Source organism: Alligator sinensis, unplaced genomic scaffold, assembly GCF_000455745.1.
Source record: "Alligator sinensis unplaced genomic scaffold, ASM45574v1 scaffold73_1, whole genome shotgun sequence".
Taxonomy (NCBI): Eukaryota; Metazoa; Chordata; order Crocodylia; family Alligatoridae; genus Alligator; species Alligator sinensis.
The window spans coordinates 3769412-3785587 of record NW_005841838.1 but is presented as its reverse complement, the minus strand read 5'-3'; the positions used below and the strand labels follow the sequence as shown (position 1 = coordinate 3785587).

The 16176-nt window shown below is 41.7% G+C and overlaps 1 protein-coding gene across 9 annotated transcripts in view; it reads right to left on the bottom strand.

Annotated features, from left to right (window-relative positions):
- The window catches only part of CLEC16A (C-type lectin domain containing 16A), a 172065-nt gene that overhangs the window by 114231 nt on the left and 41658 nt on the right, over window positions 1-16176 (bottom strand). For 7 of the 9 annotated variants that reach the window (XM_025203264.1, XM_006015503.2, XM_006015504.2 and 4 more), the window contains 2 exons: window positions 10665-10794; window positions 1421-1521 (listed from right to left, as the gene is read on the bottom strand). In XM_025203264.1, coding sequence (XP_025059049.1) covers window positions 1421-1521; window positions 10665-10794 — 231 coding nt within the window. The remainder of the gene's footprint in view (window positions 1-1420; window positions 1522-10664; window positions 10795-16176) is intronic. The other 2 variants (XM_025203278.1, XM_025203288.1) reach the window with 2 other exon arrangements.

Below are 16176 nucleotides of genomic sequence, written 5' to 3'. Positions count from 1 at the left end.
TCCTGCTGGAGGTCACTAAACTAGGCATGAGATACCAGTTAACCACTTAACTGATATAAATCAGAAGAGGTTAAATGGATATTTTCTATATCCCTATTGGGGAACTAGACTGCAGATGACAGTGAAGAGCCTATATAGATGGCTTTCTTAGGGATCTAGTTATAAGAATTATCCACAGTAAAGCCTGCCCACACAGAGCCCCACAAAGTGCATGCCACTGGAACTGCAGACTAGAATCCAACTCACTTAACTATGACAAAGGAAGCTAATATAAAAATATATTTAAATATTAGCCTTCACCCTCACTTTCCAGGACTGCTCTGTTGATTCACTTTTCTTTTTCTTCTCTGAACCTTTAAAAAAAGGTGTTAAGAAAAATGCCTCCACATACTACATCAATACCCTTATGTTGAGGCACTATCACCTTAAATCCTTCTGTTCAAAATTTATTTCCAGTAATAAATTAAGTATATTTCAGGAGCAGGAAATTGAAATTCAATAAAAGTCCACTTGTTTAAGCTGAATTTTTTATTTAGCATTTTTTAAGAGATGCAAGTAAAATGTTCTACTGGAAACATGAAAACTCATTTAGATGAGCAAGTTTATTATAACTATCATGTGTCAATATTTCTATCAAAACCTTTACATACATAGACGTTCAGCTTTATGTGGTACAAACAATGTTTGCAGCATTTTATCTAACATGACCTACTGAAGTCCAAAGTAAATTCTGTGCATGCAAGGGACAGGATATTTAATCCCAGTGAAATAATCTACACAAACGCCATACAATTCAAACAACTATGGCACAACATACGTAGTGGCTGTTGAACACTGACAAAATTGGGTATCATTAACAAAAATGATTTGACAGCTTGTTTTGGTAGTGCTGAAGCAATGTTACAGCTGTGATGGGCTAGGAAATATGCGAGAAGCAAAGATTTTTGTGGGCAATAGACAAAAATCCTTGTCTCTTGACAGTTTATAGCAATGAGCATAGTATTCTTCCAAAATGAACAGCTTGATTCTCCCTTGGCTTGCACATAATACAGTTATATAAACCCAAACAAATGTAAAAATACCACCAAGTTGGAGTCTCACCACTTTGTATTTAGATGATCCTCACATATTTATTGTACTGAATGGAATTGGTTTAGTACCATTTAGAGCACTAAATTCAATTGACTTAATCTAAGTAAAAATGAAGCATTCAGTTGCAGTTCTAGGAAACTTACTAAAGAAAAATGGCACAATCTACACACAGCATTCTTTGAAAAATAGGAGGGGTTTATTTCTTGTGGCTTAAAGTATCTAGAAAAAAATCCTACCACAATCTTACCAAACTAAAGCCACTGAGTCAAGTATCATTTCATTTTCTTTTCTGGAGGAAAGATATGAGTATACAAAATAAATCTCTTACCTTTATTGTGAGACATTGCATAGAGGAGACAAAGTACAAAGAGGGCATAGTAGTCATCTTCAGTACAGTCCAGTGCATTATATACCATGTCAAGAAAAGGCCTGTAAAAGACAGCAATTTTAGAATGATGGTTATAATGCTGGAAGAACTGAGTTACTGTAATATAGCCTGTATCATTACCTACAAATAGAACAGGAAAGGGAAAGGAGGGTGGTCAGTCTTACCTGCCCCAGGGGCTTCTTCCCTCCCACCATGCCCAAGTACTACAGGCTCGTTGCCAGCAGCAGATAGCACCTCCAGGCAGACAGAAGGGGAGCTGCAAGGGGCCCAATCCTTCTTGTGTCAGTGCAGCCCCAGTCTCTTCCCCATTGTCCACCCCAAGGCACTTATGACAAGCAAAATACCTTTGTGGCACACTCTAGAATACATGCCAGGGGTTGCTGACGCCTGTTACAATACATGTTTGATTTTTAGTACAGGATTTGGTTTTTTATCTATGATTTGTTAAAATTATATCTTCTGACAGATTTTGTGCATGGCCCTCTACAACTCACCAAAACACATTAAGTGGTCCGCCAGCTGAAATAACTATCCAACCCTATTTTTAAGGCCTGCTTAGCAGCCTTATCCTAGTATCACTGTTAAAATGGACCCATTTCATATACAGGTCAGTCGCATCTTACGTGGGAGTAAGGTGCTAAAGGCAGCGCGTACGGCAAAAATCGCGTAAGGTGAAAATCGGCAACTATACGCAGGGTGGGAGGAGGGGCGGGGCTTGAGTTTGCACGCGGCCCTGTGCTTAGAGCTCTGTGGCCGGTGGCAACAGCGCAGCGTGGGGTGGTGGTGGGGATGGCTGCGTGCCGCCCAGTGGCCAGCCACACAGCTCCGGGCACGGCCCCATGGCGACAGGACAGCAGGAGGTTTTGAAGGCAGTGGCTGTCACCACCATAATGGGCCTCCAAGTAAGCGTCAGCACCATGTGCAAGCTCAAGCCCCGCCCCCCCCTCCCACCCCACGTATTAGTTGAATTCGCGCGAGTTAAACACGTGTATGATGCAACTGACCTGTAGTAACTTCTCATGTCATGTTTTTCATCTATATCAATATCAAAACTCAATTTAGTTTCAAATACACGTTTAAAAAGGTGGAAATTTAGAGTTAGAGACAACATTTCAGAGAAGGCTAGTGTTTCCCAACCAGTGTGCTGCGGCAGAAAAGTGTGCCGTCAGAAATGAACAGGTGTGCCGCAGAATTTTGCCATGGCAATGAGCTGCAACAGGTATGAGAATGGGGAATGCCTTAACAGGTGTGCTGCAGAAAAAAATTATTTATGTAAGTGTGCCTTGGGCTGCAAAATGTTGGGAAACACTGGGCTAGGTCAGCAGTAAGACAGACTTCTGCCTTGTTTTATTCATAGATTGTAAGGCTGGAAGGGATCTCAGAAGATCATCGGATCCAGCCCCCTGCACTAAGCAGGGAAGACAACTAGGGATCAGGTGACCCCAGCAAGGTGACCATCCAGTCTCCTCCTGAAGATTTCCAGGGTAAGCAGTTGCACCACCTCTGGAGGGAGCTTATTCCACAGTTTGGACACCCTGACTATGAAGAAGTTTTTTGTAATGTTGAACCTGAATTGATCTTCCAGGAATTTGTGGCTATTACTCCTTGTTTTCCCCTTGGGTGCCCTGGTGAACAGCTGCTCACCGAGCCCTTTGATGTACTCCCCTAATGTAGCGGTAAGCTGCTACCAGGTCCCCTCTCAGCCTTCTTTTCCTCAGGCTGAAGAGTCCCAGATCCCTCAGACTTTCATATGGCTTTCCTTTTTAGACTCTGATCATATGGGTGTATCTTCTTTGGACTCTCTCAAGCTTGTCCACCTCCTCCTTAAAGTGTGGTGCCCAGAACTTGACGCAGTACTCCAGCTGCCATCTCACCAGTGCTGAGTAGAATGGAAGAATCACTTCCTTGGTTTTGCTGGAGATGCATCGATTGATGCATGCCAGAGTATTATTTACTCTACTGGCTACAACATCGCACTGCCAGCTCATATTCCTACTGTGGTCTACTATTACCCCCAGGTCCCTTTCATTCATAGTGCTAGTCACTTTGGTGCCGCCATTCCAAGGTGGAGCACTTTACATTTCTCGATTGATGCATGCCAGAGTATTATTTGCTCTACTGGCTACAACATCGCACTGCCAGCTGAACTTCATCAGATTCTGATCTGCCCAACTTGCTAGCCTGTCTAGGTCCACCTGTATCTGTAGCCTATCTTCAAGCGTGACCACGCTCCCCCAGAACTTGGTGTTGTTCACGAACTTGGCCAGTGAGCTCTTCACCCTCACATCCAAATCATTAAAGACGCTGAAAAGTACTGGACCAAGCACCAACCCCTGTGGGACACCGCTGCCCACTTCTCGCCAGGATGACACAGATCTGTTCACTACAATTCTCTGGGTTCTATCCTGCAGCCAGTTCCTCACCCACCTGACTGTCTTGGTGGGTGAGAAATCCACAATCCTCCAATTTTCTTGTGAGGACACTGTGGGATACTGAATCAAAGGCCTTTTGTAAGTCAAGGTACACAATGTCAACCTGCTCTCGTGTCCAGGTGGCAAGTTACCTGGTCATAGAAGAAGATGAGGTTGGCAAGGTAACACCTGCCCATGACATGGCTGTCATTATGAATCTTACCTTCTGCAACCTTCTTGATGAAGTTTTCTAGGATTTTTCCTAGGATGTAAGTTAGGCCAATTGGCTTCTAGTTACCCAGGTCCTCCCTCCTGCCCTTCTTGTGGATGGGCACATTGGCTCTCTTCCAGTCCTCATGGACTTCTCCAGAGTACCACGAGTTGTGGAAGAGTTTCGCCAGGGGTTCTGCAATGAATTCGGCCAGCTCCTTCAGCACTCTCGGATGAAGATCATCCAGTCCCGCAAATGTAATCGTGAAATCCTTTAGCAGCTATACAGCTGAAGTCAGATAAAGGCAATACTGCACCCATCCCCACACAAGACACACAAAGGAATATGACACATAACAGAAGCTGTTACCAAGCAAACGAGCTTCACCACACTCTTCCAGCACTTAACACTAGCTAACTAATATAACTACCTGCACAGCACAGCCAAACGTTAAGTATTATCCCTTGTGTAATCATCTTTAACACATCTCTGCAAGCCATTCAGACAAACAAATTCACCAATTACACTTCCCTAAACCCTTAACCTTCAGACATTCCCATGGGGTAATTTCCTACCCCAGATGCATATTTTGGGCAGTAACTTAAAGTTAATCAATTCTAATTTTTTTTTAAGGACACTGTCACTGGCACTGCAGTGTACAATATCCCCAAAAAACAGGATGAAAAACTGCCCAGGGTAACATGTAACCCCAGGTATGAATGTGTTTTTCCATATAACAATTTACCCAAAGCCCATGATAATGCATTGGGGTAACTTGTTACACCAATGCAATTTCTGTATAAATGACAGGCCTGTTTGGCCACTTTGGGTGAATGCATCTGAAGGTCAGCATTCATTCACACCTCATTCATGTCCACTTCAGGTATCTATGGTAACTAATGGATGACCATCCTCCACTCTGCTTTTGCAGAAAATGTGGCAATCCCTTTTGCTAACTGCTTTATTTGCAGGCTGCAAGGTCATCAAAACACCCTGCTCTTTGCCACAAAAAAACACCCTTTGTCACACCCAAATCCACCTCTGCTCTTTTTTGCCCTGCCTTTGTTGGAAGTAAAGACAAGGAGGCCCCTTCAACAGTAAGGGCTTGACACCCCCCATGCCCATTTTACCTGCTCTCAATAAGTCCCTGCCTGTGTGGTTTACAAACAGCATCCACCCACATTTGGTTTGCCTGCAAAGGGTAGACATTGGTCTCTGGCTTCTGTGCCCAGGAGGACAGGGCAGGGCAGAATTGCTTCTATCACAGCATAGGTGGATAGCCTTCTTTGATCGTTACTTATATGCATTCAGCAGTAATCACTTTTTTCTTTTTTTCTGCAGTCCAGGATGAGAAGGCAGCACATACTCAGTGCTGAAGCCTGTCTTGCACAGGTAACCGGGGATGACAGTGACACATCCACTGATGAAATCTTATCCCAAGGCAGTAAGAACGCCGACTTTATTCCAGATATGGGAGATTGTTCAGAGCAAGGAGACCATGCGCCTATGATAGCTTCATTCAGATCAGATGAGGAGGAGTTAGTGCCACAAGCAGAAGTGATACCAACACTTCCAGTGGGAAAGGGAAGAGGACCAGCCTGGGGCCACTGTGGCAGACCGAGGAGAGCTACAGCAGGATGTGGAGCAGTGCCACAGTCATTACCCGCAGAAAACACTGCAGATAATGAAACCTTTACAGGAAGGAATGGCAGAGTGTGGGAAAAAAATTCCACAGCTAATACATCATCAGAGAACAGCCAAGGACATAGTCCATGAAAGTGCTGGGCCAACAAGGGGAAGTAATAAAGACAGTGGTGGAAACATTCCACCTGTTTCTCACAAGATATCCTGACTTATAAACAGAGAGGCAGAAAGAAGATTCAGGGAGTGGAATGATAGTCATCCTGAAAATAGAAAGGAGTGTGAAAAGCTGAATGAAACACAGCTGAAAGCCTACATTGGCCTCCTACTGCTGAGTGGTCTATACCACGGTGGTCACAAGGCACTGGAGGAGTTGTGGGAGCAACGCACCAGATGTCCTTGCTTCCGTGCCATCACGAGTTTAAAATGATTCTGTCAAAATAACAGCTACCTGAGATTTGACAACAAACTGACAAATGAGGAAAGGAGAGCTGTAGACAAGCTTGCTGCCTTCAGAGATATTTGGACACAATTTGTGGAGCAGCTCAGGAAATGGTATATTCCAGGAATACACCTGATGGTTGATGAGCAGCTCACTGTGTTAAGGGGTCACTGTGTCCCTTCAGACAGTACAGGCCCAGCAAGGCTGCCAAATGTGGCTTGAAAATTCACTGGTGCTGTGATACAGCAACATCATTCCCCCTGTCTGGAGACATCTACCTGGGCAAGCAACCAGAAACTACATGCCAAGGTAATCTTGGTCCCCAGGTCATTGAAAAATTGGTCATCCCTGGTACAAGACGGGAAGGAATATTGCGGGTGACAATTTCTTCACAAGTACTGACCTGGCAAAAAGACTGTTACAGCGGGATTTGACCTATATGGGTACGATTCAGAAAAACAAAGCTGATATCCCAAACGAAATGCAAGCAAATCGAAGAAGGGAAACTCTTTCATCCATTTTTGCTTTTGATGGGGAACTCGCCCTAGTTTCCTATGTTCCAAAGAAGTCCAAAGTTGTTCTGTTGCTATCAAGCACGCACCATAACCTGTCAGTGGGTGCAGAGCAGAGAGAGCCAGACATCATCCATGACTACAATAAAAAACAAGGATGGGGTGGATAACCTTGACCATATGACCACCTGCAGACGGAAAAATCAACAGGTGGCCAATGACAATATTTTTCAATATGCTGAATGTGGCTGCCATTGCCAGCCTCATCATTTGGCCAGACCACAATACAAACTGGAAGCAAAGATCACATTTAAGAAGACAGCACTTTTTCTTGCAGGAGCTTGGAGAACAGCTGATCGATGGACAAATAAAATGAAGAATGATGGATACACGCAATCTGTCTGTGTCTGTCAAGTCTGGTATGACTGTTCCAAATTACAAATTGCCACAACGCACTCAAGTAGAACCTTCTGCAAGCATGAGTGAACATTGTGCTTTTTGTCCAAGGACAGATGACCACAAAACCCAGAAACAATGCGAAGATCGTAAGTGATTTGCTTGTGTGCACCACAGTACATCACTGCTGTTTTGTGAGGAATGCAATATTTAGTTAAAACAGTTAGGAAATGTTTTTGGAAGTAATTGTTAGTTTGAAAACAGTGTGAACTGCAGACTTAGCAAATTGTTCATTCACATTTTGAAACTCTAAAAAAAGTTTTAGAGTTTTAGTTAAATAATATTTTGGGTTCAAATCATTATAAATACTCTTTTAAAAAATCTGCATGTTTAATAAATAGTTTTTGGTACATTTATACTGTTGTCACTGGTTCCACTTTGTTCATGCGGGTAGGGTAACAAGTTACCCCATGAGACCAACAATGTTGAATTAGGGGTAACAACTTACCCCATGAGAACAACAATGGTTACGGTTTTATGAGAATGGATGAGGGTTATACAGGTTTTTGCAATTTGCTATATTCCATTCAAAATGAGAAAATTACCTGTGTCTACCCTGTGACAACAGAAGTGCCAGAGGAATTTGGTGCTACATTAAAGCAAGTGGACTGGCCTGGAATATATGGAGCATCTTCTGCCATAGGCACCAAACACACCATTTTCTGTGATTAACTAATACAACAAGAAATGGTGAAAAGTGCTGTGCATACCTAAATCAAGTTACTGAAATCAGTTTTCCATTCTACTTTCTTACTCCAGATTACAAGAGAAACAAATCCAGTTGTATCAAGAAAAGTCTTAAAAATATCTAAAAAATATATTAAAATAGAAGCTTTGAATTGTAAACATGAACACCTTTCACCAAGTTTCTCAAAGCACTTTTTAGTACCATATTAAACAAGCTAACAGATGGTCAATAAAAGATCATAATTTGGAAGAGAACTCAAACATCTCAGGTTCCATAATTAACAAAACTACTAGACAATAACAGGGCCATAGTTATATTAATACACTAGAGCCAGAGCTCATTTGACCAAATCCCTCTATCATATGATCTTTGATTTTGCTTGAAGACAAATTTGCAGGTTTTGATGGCTTCAGCAATTACTACTTGCTAAACCAGAAGATAAGCATGGGTCAGAACAGCCATTGAGCCTATTCAAATTTATGCTGGAAGCCAAACAAGACAAAAGAGGAGCAAAAAGATGGCTTAAAAGCTTTCCTTCTCTGTCCATCTACGCATCTGACAGCCTGGGAGGAACCAAGAACCTGGCCCGTGTATGGGAATGAATCTTGAGGATAGACAGACATGCATTTGAAGGACCCCAAATTACAGAGAACTTCAAAACAGCAGTGAAGGCATACAGTAATGGTCTCCCAAAGATAGCTGCGTGCACATAAGAGTGCTTGTTGGCTTTCTGCCCCACTCCCCTCCTCCGTGGGAGTGAGTACACAAGAAACACTGAAAGCTGCACATTTCAAGTGCTAAAAAAATAAAAAAGCGCTTCAAAGCTGTTGCTCTTTTTTCATGGGTCACTTCTGAAGCACTTTAGCTATAAGCATCTGCATTTCAAAGGTACTTGGAGCCCTTCAAATAGCACATCTGTCCATGAGTTTTATGATCAAAATAGCTCTTCCCCATCTATCCATCTTTGTCTACTGTACAATAAAAGCTCAAAATAATTCAATGCTTGTCATTTTGCTACTTAATATGAAGCAGGTATTGTGTTATCAAATCTGTTTCTCTGCTACACAGTATTTGTTCCCATGAACAACAATCAATATGTGGTCTGTTTCACAGATCAGACAGGATTTGTAAATGTATGAAAACGTTATGCAGGTTCCAATTAGATTCAAGCTGATTTGTCTTAGTATTATATCAATGGATCTCATAAAAACAAGTTTATATATGAAAAATTTGATAGATCTAGTGTTTTCTAAAGCTGAATGTACTTTGGGAGTAATTAAAAAGTCAAATTTGCCAATAGCTACTGCACCATTACAATAACTTTATATATTCTTATTTTCCACCATTGTGTTGGACCTGCTAGTAGATCTAATCTTTGATGGTGGCAGTGATCAATTAGGGGGATAATCAAAATATGAAAAAAACTTTTAAAAAACGTTGAGGACACAGCAGTATTTATGTAAGTTTTACACTGTGGCTGGATTAAATTACTAACTGTCATCAAAGACACAGCTAAGATTTTAATGGTTTATTTACCTAGTAACTGAACAGTTTGTATTATCCAAAGATTTTATGTAGTATTTTAGTTTGCCGAGTCTAGGGATATTTCTGGCTAATGTGGTAGGATCTATTCCTGCTATAGGACATTAGGTTTTTCTGCACTGGTGACCTTTTTCGTCCTTAGATCACTATTTCCTTTTAACTGTCTTGAAATGCAGATATATGCCAAAGCATTAGAATAATCAAACATCTAGAGATTCTTTATTTTGAAGACTTAAAAAACAGGATAATATTCCAGTCCAGCACCTAGGCACAGTTCTAGAGTGTGCGCCTAGAGCTATTTTTGATCAATTTCATGTCAAAAGTGAGAAACTAGAAATGCCTTGCTCATTACCTGCTTATTTTTGCATCTCCATAATGTTAATGCGGAACCTAAATGCTCTCTCTGGCCTCCAGTGAGATATCCTTGGAGCTGGATGTTTTGTGGGTAAGTTTCTTTATGTGCAGTCAAACTTCAGTTTTCGCTAATTTCTCACCCAAATGTTTTACTATGCTAAAAGTCAACTCCAGAATGTATTAGCTTTACAGAGAAAAATTTGCAACACAAAACTTAAAGACCAAGCATTTGTGCCATTATTTGAAATAAGATTTCATACTCTCATCTGCTGAGTTTCCACAGAACAGGTGAGATGCTTTCCCCAAGTTCTATTCTATAAGCGTTTGCCATTGGAAACCCATAAAATTTGTACTCTTAGCTGACTTCCATCCTTTGAACTTTAACTGTAAGCACTCCCACTGCGAAGCCAATAGACGTCCACTGCAATACAGCAGCACTATTTATTAGTATCTTGAGTTACAGCCACATTGTGGCACTACAAAAGGTATGGGTGTCTACTTCTATTGCTTTGTGCCACCATGAAAATCTATGGGGACACAAGGTCAATGAACCCCAGAGATTGCTAGAGGTGCATCTCTGGAAGTGGGGAAACACTGTTCCGCAAGATCAAGAGATGGGATACAGGGTGATGTGCATTTCACCAAATAAAGGAGATTGGCTGAGCAGGAACATACCCCTGGCACAGCTGATCCACTTCATTTGCCAAAGTCTGTTTTTACCCTAAAGGGAGGAACACACGTTAGTCTGGGAAATGAATACATCAGCCCCTTAACACACATTTTCTTCTTGTTCACACACAAAAGTAGAAATAATCATAATCCAAGAATGTTTTTGATGAGCCATGTTGGAAAAATCCAAAACTGGACAGGAAAAAGAACTAAAGAGAAACAAAATAGGAACTTGGCCAAATATTAGAGTTTTCATACCTGTTCCAATTGGTCATTTCACTTCCAGAGGCAGCTGCACTTTTTTCTTCATCTGTCGTGTTCTGCTCTGTCACAGCAGAAATAGACAATTCAGACATCTTGCATCTCTCCATGATTACCATTTCTATTTCTTAACAAGAGTGAAAAAAAGAAAAAGAAAAAGAAAAGTTTAGATGAAGACTGAGTTTCAGTTTGTGACTGACAAAAACATGCATCAGAAGCAAGGAATACACTGCTCATCTATCAGATCTGTGAGGAGCTAGAGGTATTCTAGTTTTCCTGCTACAGCCACAAAAATATCAAAAAACTGCCTGATGTTAGAATAATTTAGCTATCAAAAGAAAAATCCACGTATAAGTTCATAAATAGTATCTTTGGTCTAGTACATAAAAGCATTTACAAAATTATTTTTAAAAGTTTGGATATTATCATTTTAAAACTCAGCTTTGCCAAATATGTTCTCTAAGAGTAACCGAGGTAACTGAAATTAAAACCGTTCACTCTATGCCCAAACCATATGAAAAACGCTGATATGTAATGCCTCACTTGGGAAGAAATGAGGAGGAAGGGAAACAATATGAAGAATTATACAATGCAAGAATGCTACAACAATGCAAAGAAACCAGGTTTAAAAATGAATGTTAAAATCACAGGAAAGTAGGGCAGGAAGGAACCTCACAAGGTCATCTAGTCCAGCCCTCTGCACAAAGCAAGATCATCCCCGTGGATTCAACTATTCCATCCAAGTGTCTGTCCCACCTGCTCTTGAAAATTTCCAGGAACGGAGTTTCCACAACCTCGCTAGGTTCCAATACTTGAACACTGAGCTAGTGAAAAGGTTCTTCCTAACCTCCAATTTAAATTCTCCCTGCTGTAGCTTGAGCCCGTGGCCACAGAGGAAAGCTCATTTCCACTTTCTCTATAATCACCCTTCAGATATTTAAAGACTGTTAACAAATCCCCCCTTAGTCTTCTCTTCTCCAGATTAAAGAACCCTAGCTGTTTCAGGCTTCCCTCGTAAGTTATGCTTCCCAGTTCTCTAGTAAATTCTGTTACTCTCTGCTAGACTCTTTCCAATCTGTCTGCATGTATGGCTCGGTGTAGGGACCAAAACTGGACAAAGTACACCAGGTCCAGTATCACCAGTGTCAAACAGAGCATAAAAATCACCTCCCTGGACCTGCAAAAAACTCTAGTTAATACAACCCAGTATGCTATTGGGGGGTGTGTGTGTGTATACGTACACAATAGGAGCCAACTGTTGGCTCATACTCATCTTACGTTTTATTGCAGGGGTGCTCAATCTGTGGCCTGAAAGGCTCCCCATGGGTTGAGAAATTTGTCAGAGGTGGAGCAGTGGCCACCCTCCCAGCCTGCTGCCAAATTTCCACGCCCCCTTTGCCAACACAGCCAGGTCATGCCCTCTTCTTTCCACACTGCCAGGTTGGGACCAGGCCATGCTTCCTTTCCCCCTGCCCAGTTGAATTGGGGCCAGGCCATACCCCCTTCCTCCACATGGGGCTGAACTGGGCCAGGCTGCCACCAGTTCCCCTGTATGTAGCCAGATGGAGCCTTGTCACACCTGCCCTGGGCACTGGATCAGGGCCACTGGCACATCCAGCCTGTGGACAACCTGGACACTGCTCAACTGGCCCATCAAGGAAATAGGTTGAGCACCACTGGTCTGCTGTAAGCCCTAGGTAATTCTCTACAGTACTGCAACATAACCAGTCATTCCCCAGTCTGTATTTGGGCATGCGATTTTTCTATCCCAAATGAAGGACTTTAAACTTGTCCTTGATGAATCTAATCTGATTGACTGCAGACCATTTCTCTAGTCTATTCAAGTCATTCTAGATCCTAGTCCTCCCCCTCCAGAGTGTCTGCAACTCCACCCTGCTTGAAATCATCCATCAATTTGCTAAGCATACATTTAACTCCATTGTCTAAATCATTAATAAAGATGTTAATACCATCAGACCCCAGCTAGACCCTTGTTAGCCAATGGCTTTGAAATTACATCAGCCAATTCTTTCCATACATGAGGGTATATCCTATTTGGCCCTGCCAACTTGAAAGCATCAGATAGCCTAGAGTAGTGGAAGAACAGGTTAGAGATTATATAGACAACTAGATGCTTTCAAGTTGGCAGGGCCAAATGGGATTTGTCTATATAATCTCTAACCTGTTCTTCCACTACTCTAGGCTATTTGTCTCCTGCATCCTTGCTGCCAACTGCACTCAGCATTTGGTAGCTGATTCTATTCATGAAAACTGAATGAAAGCAGGCATTAAATACTTTGGCCCTCTCTGTAACATTAACATTTGCACTAATTAAATTTCAAAGTCCACAACATAAGTTGCTAACGTAAGTAATCATTTCCTCCACAGTGCTGAGGAAATAAAAAAAAAGAGAGAGCCCTTTAACAAAACAGTAAGTGTGAGTTAAAATAAGATGTTTTTTCCCCCCAAACCGCTATCCTTAAATCCATCTGTGCATAAAGAGTAGAATTGCCTTGGAAACTATGCAAAACACTACTTCATACCTTAAAGTAGTTATTTGTGTTTGTCATTAAAAAAAACAAAAACACCACACACTTTTTTCTTACAGACGGCAACAATCCTATACTACCTAGAGACCCAGACAATCTTCAGGGTTACTCAGATTGCCAAATGAATGACTTCTCTGGGTCTTCAACCTACTTTCACCTCTGACTCAGTCTTCTTCTTACACGTTCTAATGCTAAAAGAATTCAATACCATGGAAAGCAAACTTTTTATGTACCTGAAAACTTATGCTCTAAGGACCAGCTAGTGAACTTAGACCAAGTTTTTGATTGTGTGTCAAAAATGCTGATTTGGATCACCTGAGGCTAGTTGAGTCACAAAATTCTTTCAGCTTAATACTAAAATTAAGCATTTCATCTCTTAAAAAGGAAGGTTTTGTTTCAAAATTTACCAAAAAGATTAAACATGCAAAACCAAAACACTGTGTCACACAAAATGAAACCTTTAATCAGCAAACTAAAGAAGCTGGCAATTTCCACTGCTTCTCCAGTTAGCATGTCTACATATCTGCACAGAACTGATCTTCTGGCAGCTGGGTCAAGTGGTACTGACTTTACAGGTATGCAAAAGTTAGAGAAGCCTTGTGTGAACTGGTCAATCTACACAGTCCCATCCCCCCTACCCATGCAAATACTGTAAAGCTGCATCACTGGGTGCAATGTAATCAGGTTGCTACTGATCCACTGTACAGTATGCCATATGCCATGCATCTATTCTAGCCATCTTGAGATCTAGAGTAATTATTGTTTTCTGGCCACAGCTGATACATTACAACATAGCAGAATTTTGATTAACAGAAGTCTTTGAAATTGGAAAATGAGTTCTAACAATTTTCAAGCACTGCATATTCTGGAATGGATATATAGTTGCCTGAAAATAACTAACTAACAAATTGCCCATCAAAAATGACTGGGGAGGGGGGGAGGGGCACGGATGGTAGCAGAGCCATTCGTCTGGCCCCCCCCCAGTTGGGGCCCGTTCCCCACCCTGCCATATTGGGCTCGGCACCCAGGGCTGCTGCCTTCCTCCCCACTGCTGCCGCCTGCGGTCTGGGCCCACTCCACCTGCCACCTCCAAGGGGGGTGGGGGGAGGAGCAGGCCTGGGCCTGATGTTTCAGACAAGCAATCAGAGTGCAAATAAAGTGTTACAGACAGACAGATAGACTAAGGCTCTTATAGTATTAAAATATTTTATATGCTTTGTACCACGAAAACCCTGCAGCATCCCAAGAGTGCCATAAGACAGGGATCAGTAATACAAGCCCTGAGGCTGAATGCAGCCCACAGAGAGAGGGGGCTTCAATGACGTTCCAGCAGCAAGAGGCTTTACCCACACCAGCACTGGGCAGTGGGAGGAGTGACGTCAGAGCACCTGCCCACCTCACACACCAGCTGGGCTGTTCTAGCTCATGGCTTGGAGAAGTTGGCAACCACCCTTCATGAAATACAATTCAGCAAGCGCTCCTAGTAAAACAAACAAAATCAGGTTCTCTTTTTCTTTTTGATGCTGTCAAGTTAAATCTTTGTTTAAATCAAACCTTTGCCATGTTCCTAGATACTAACAAGATCTCAGCAATCAAAGCCACAGCTTGACCTGCTACCCATTCCCTGGTTGTAAGAAACGATTCTGCCAAAGCTAAACACTCTTGGCCCTAGGACACACAGAAATCTGATACTCTGTTTTCAGCCCAAAGATAACATCTACCCAGACTATTCATGTTCCTTCTTTTTCTTCAGAAAAGAACTACGATGCATTTTGGTCAACTCTACATTTTCTAACACAAATTTATTAATATTAATCTATCATCAAAGCCTGGAACTTTGTTTCATAATCAAATACAAACATTTCCCTGGAATATTAATAGTTTGAAAGTTATGAGCGCATAATAGTTAGCCCAGGGGAGGGCGGGGGAGGGGAAGAAAAAAAAAAGGAAGTGAATTTTTTTAATCTATTTTGATCTGAGCCACATTTTAGGGAGGACAAACTCTGCGGCATATGCCTCTTTTGTTCTTGCTTGTTTTAAAACAACAGCGGCAGCTGTGGAAAACTTGATAAAGACAGGTTAAACAATAGTTACAGGAGATTCCAAATGTTAAACCAATCAGTGTGCAAGTCAAAATGATTCTGCACAATTTACATTAGCTGTATTCAACGTAAGCCAATGGAGGAAATGTTATTCCTGGGAAGTATACATGAAAAGGTCATGCACAGTCACAAAGAATAGACCATTTTCCATCACTGAGAGCCAGCCAATATAAAATACAATAGCTTTCTTTCACATATTTCCCAATTTGGTTGATGCAAATGAACTCAGGTGCAGTATCTGTCACCAATTAATTCTTGTAACTTTAGTTTGTTCACCAAAGCACAAGGAGTCACTGACTACGTGGTATGAACAAGGCTTCTTGCTCCCTGGGCTAATTTGGTTTAATATAAAAAAAAAGTAGTCTTTTAAATAACCAAAAAAACAGATACCATTTTAATACATGTCTTGCCAAGTTAAGTTACTCCAAAGAGGGAGTAAGAATTACAAATATACTTAGTCTGCTTGGGACCTTAAGTGTATACCTATTTTGCTCAAATATCAGTATACTGATTGTGTGTTATATAGTATTGTTTAAGCAAGATGGAAATAAAAGATCTTGGAAGCTCTTGTCAAACGCATCAAAATGGAAGCATGGTACAAGAGGGTTGTTAAAAGTAAGCATAGCTATATTTTGTTTTGGGATATACCAGGGGTGGGCAGAATACGGCCCATGGGCCAGATTTGGCCTCCCAGGCCCCTAAAAAATTTAGATAATTAATATTTATCTGCCCCTGGCTGCCTGTCAAAGATGACAGGAGCCAACAACAGTAGGATGCAGTAGAAGCCATAGCAGGACCCTATAAAAGCAAGGCCCGCCTAGCCCCACCCCCCAAGCCAGAAGCCCTTGCCTAGCATGG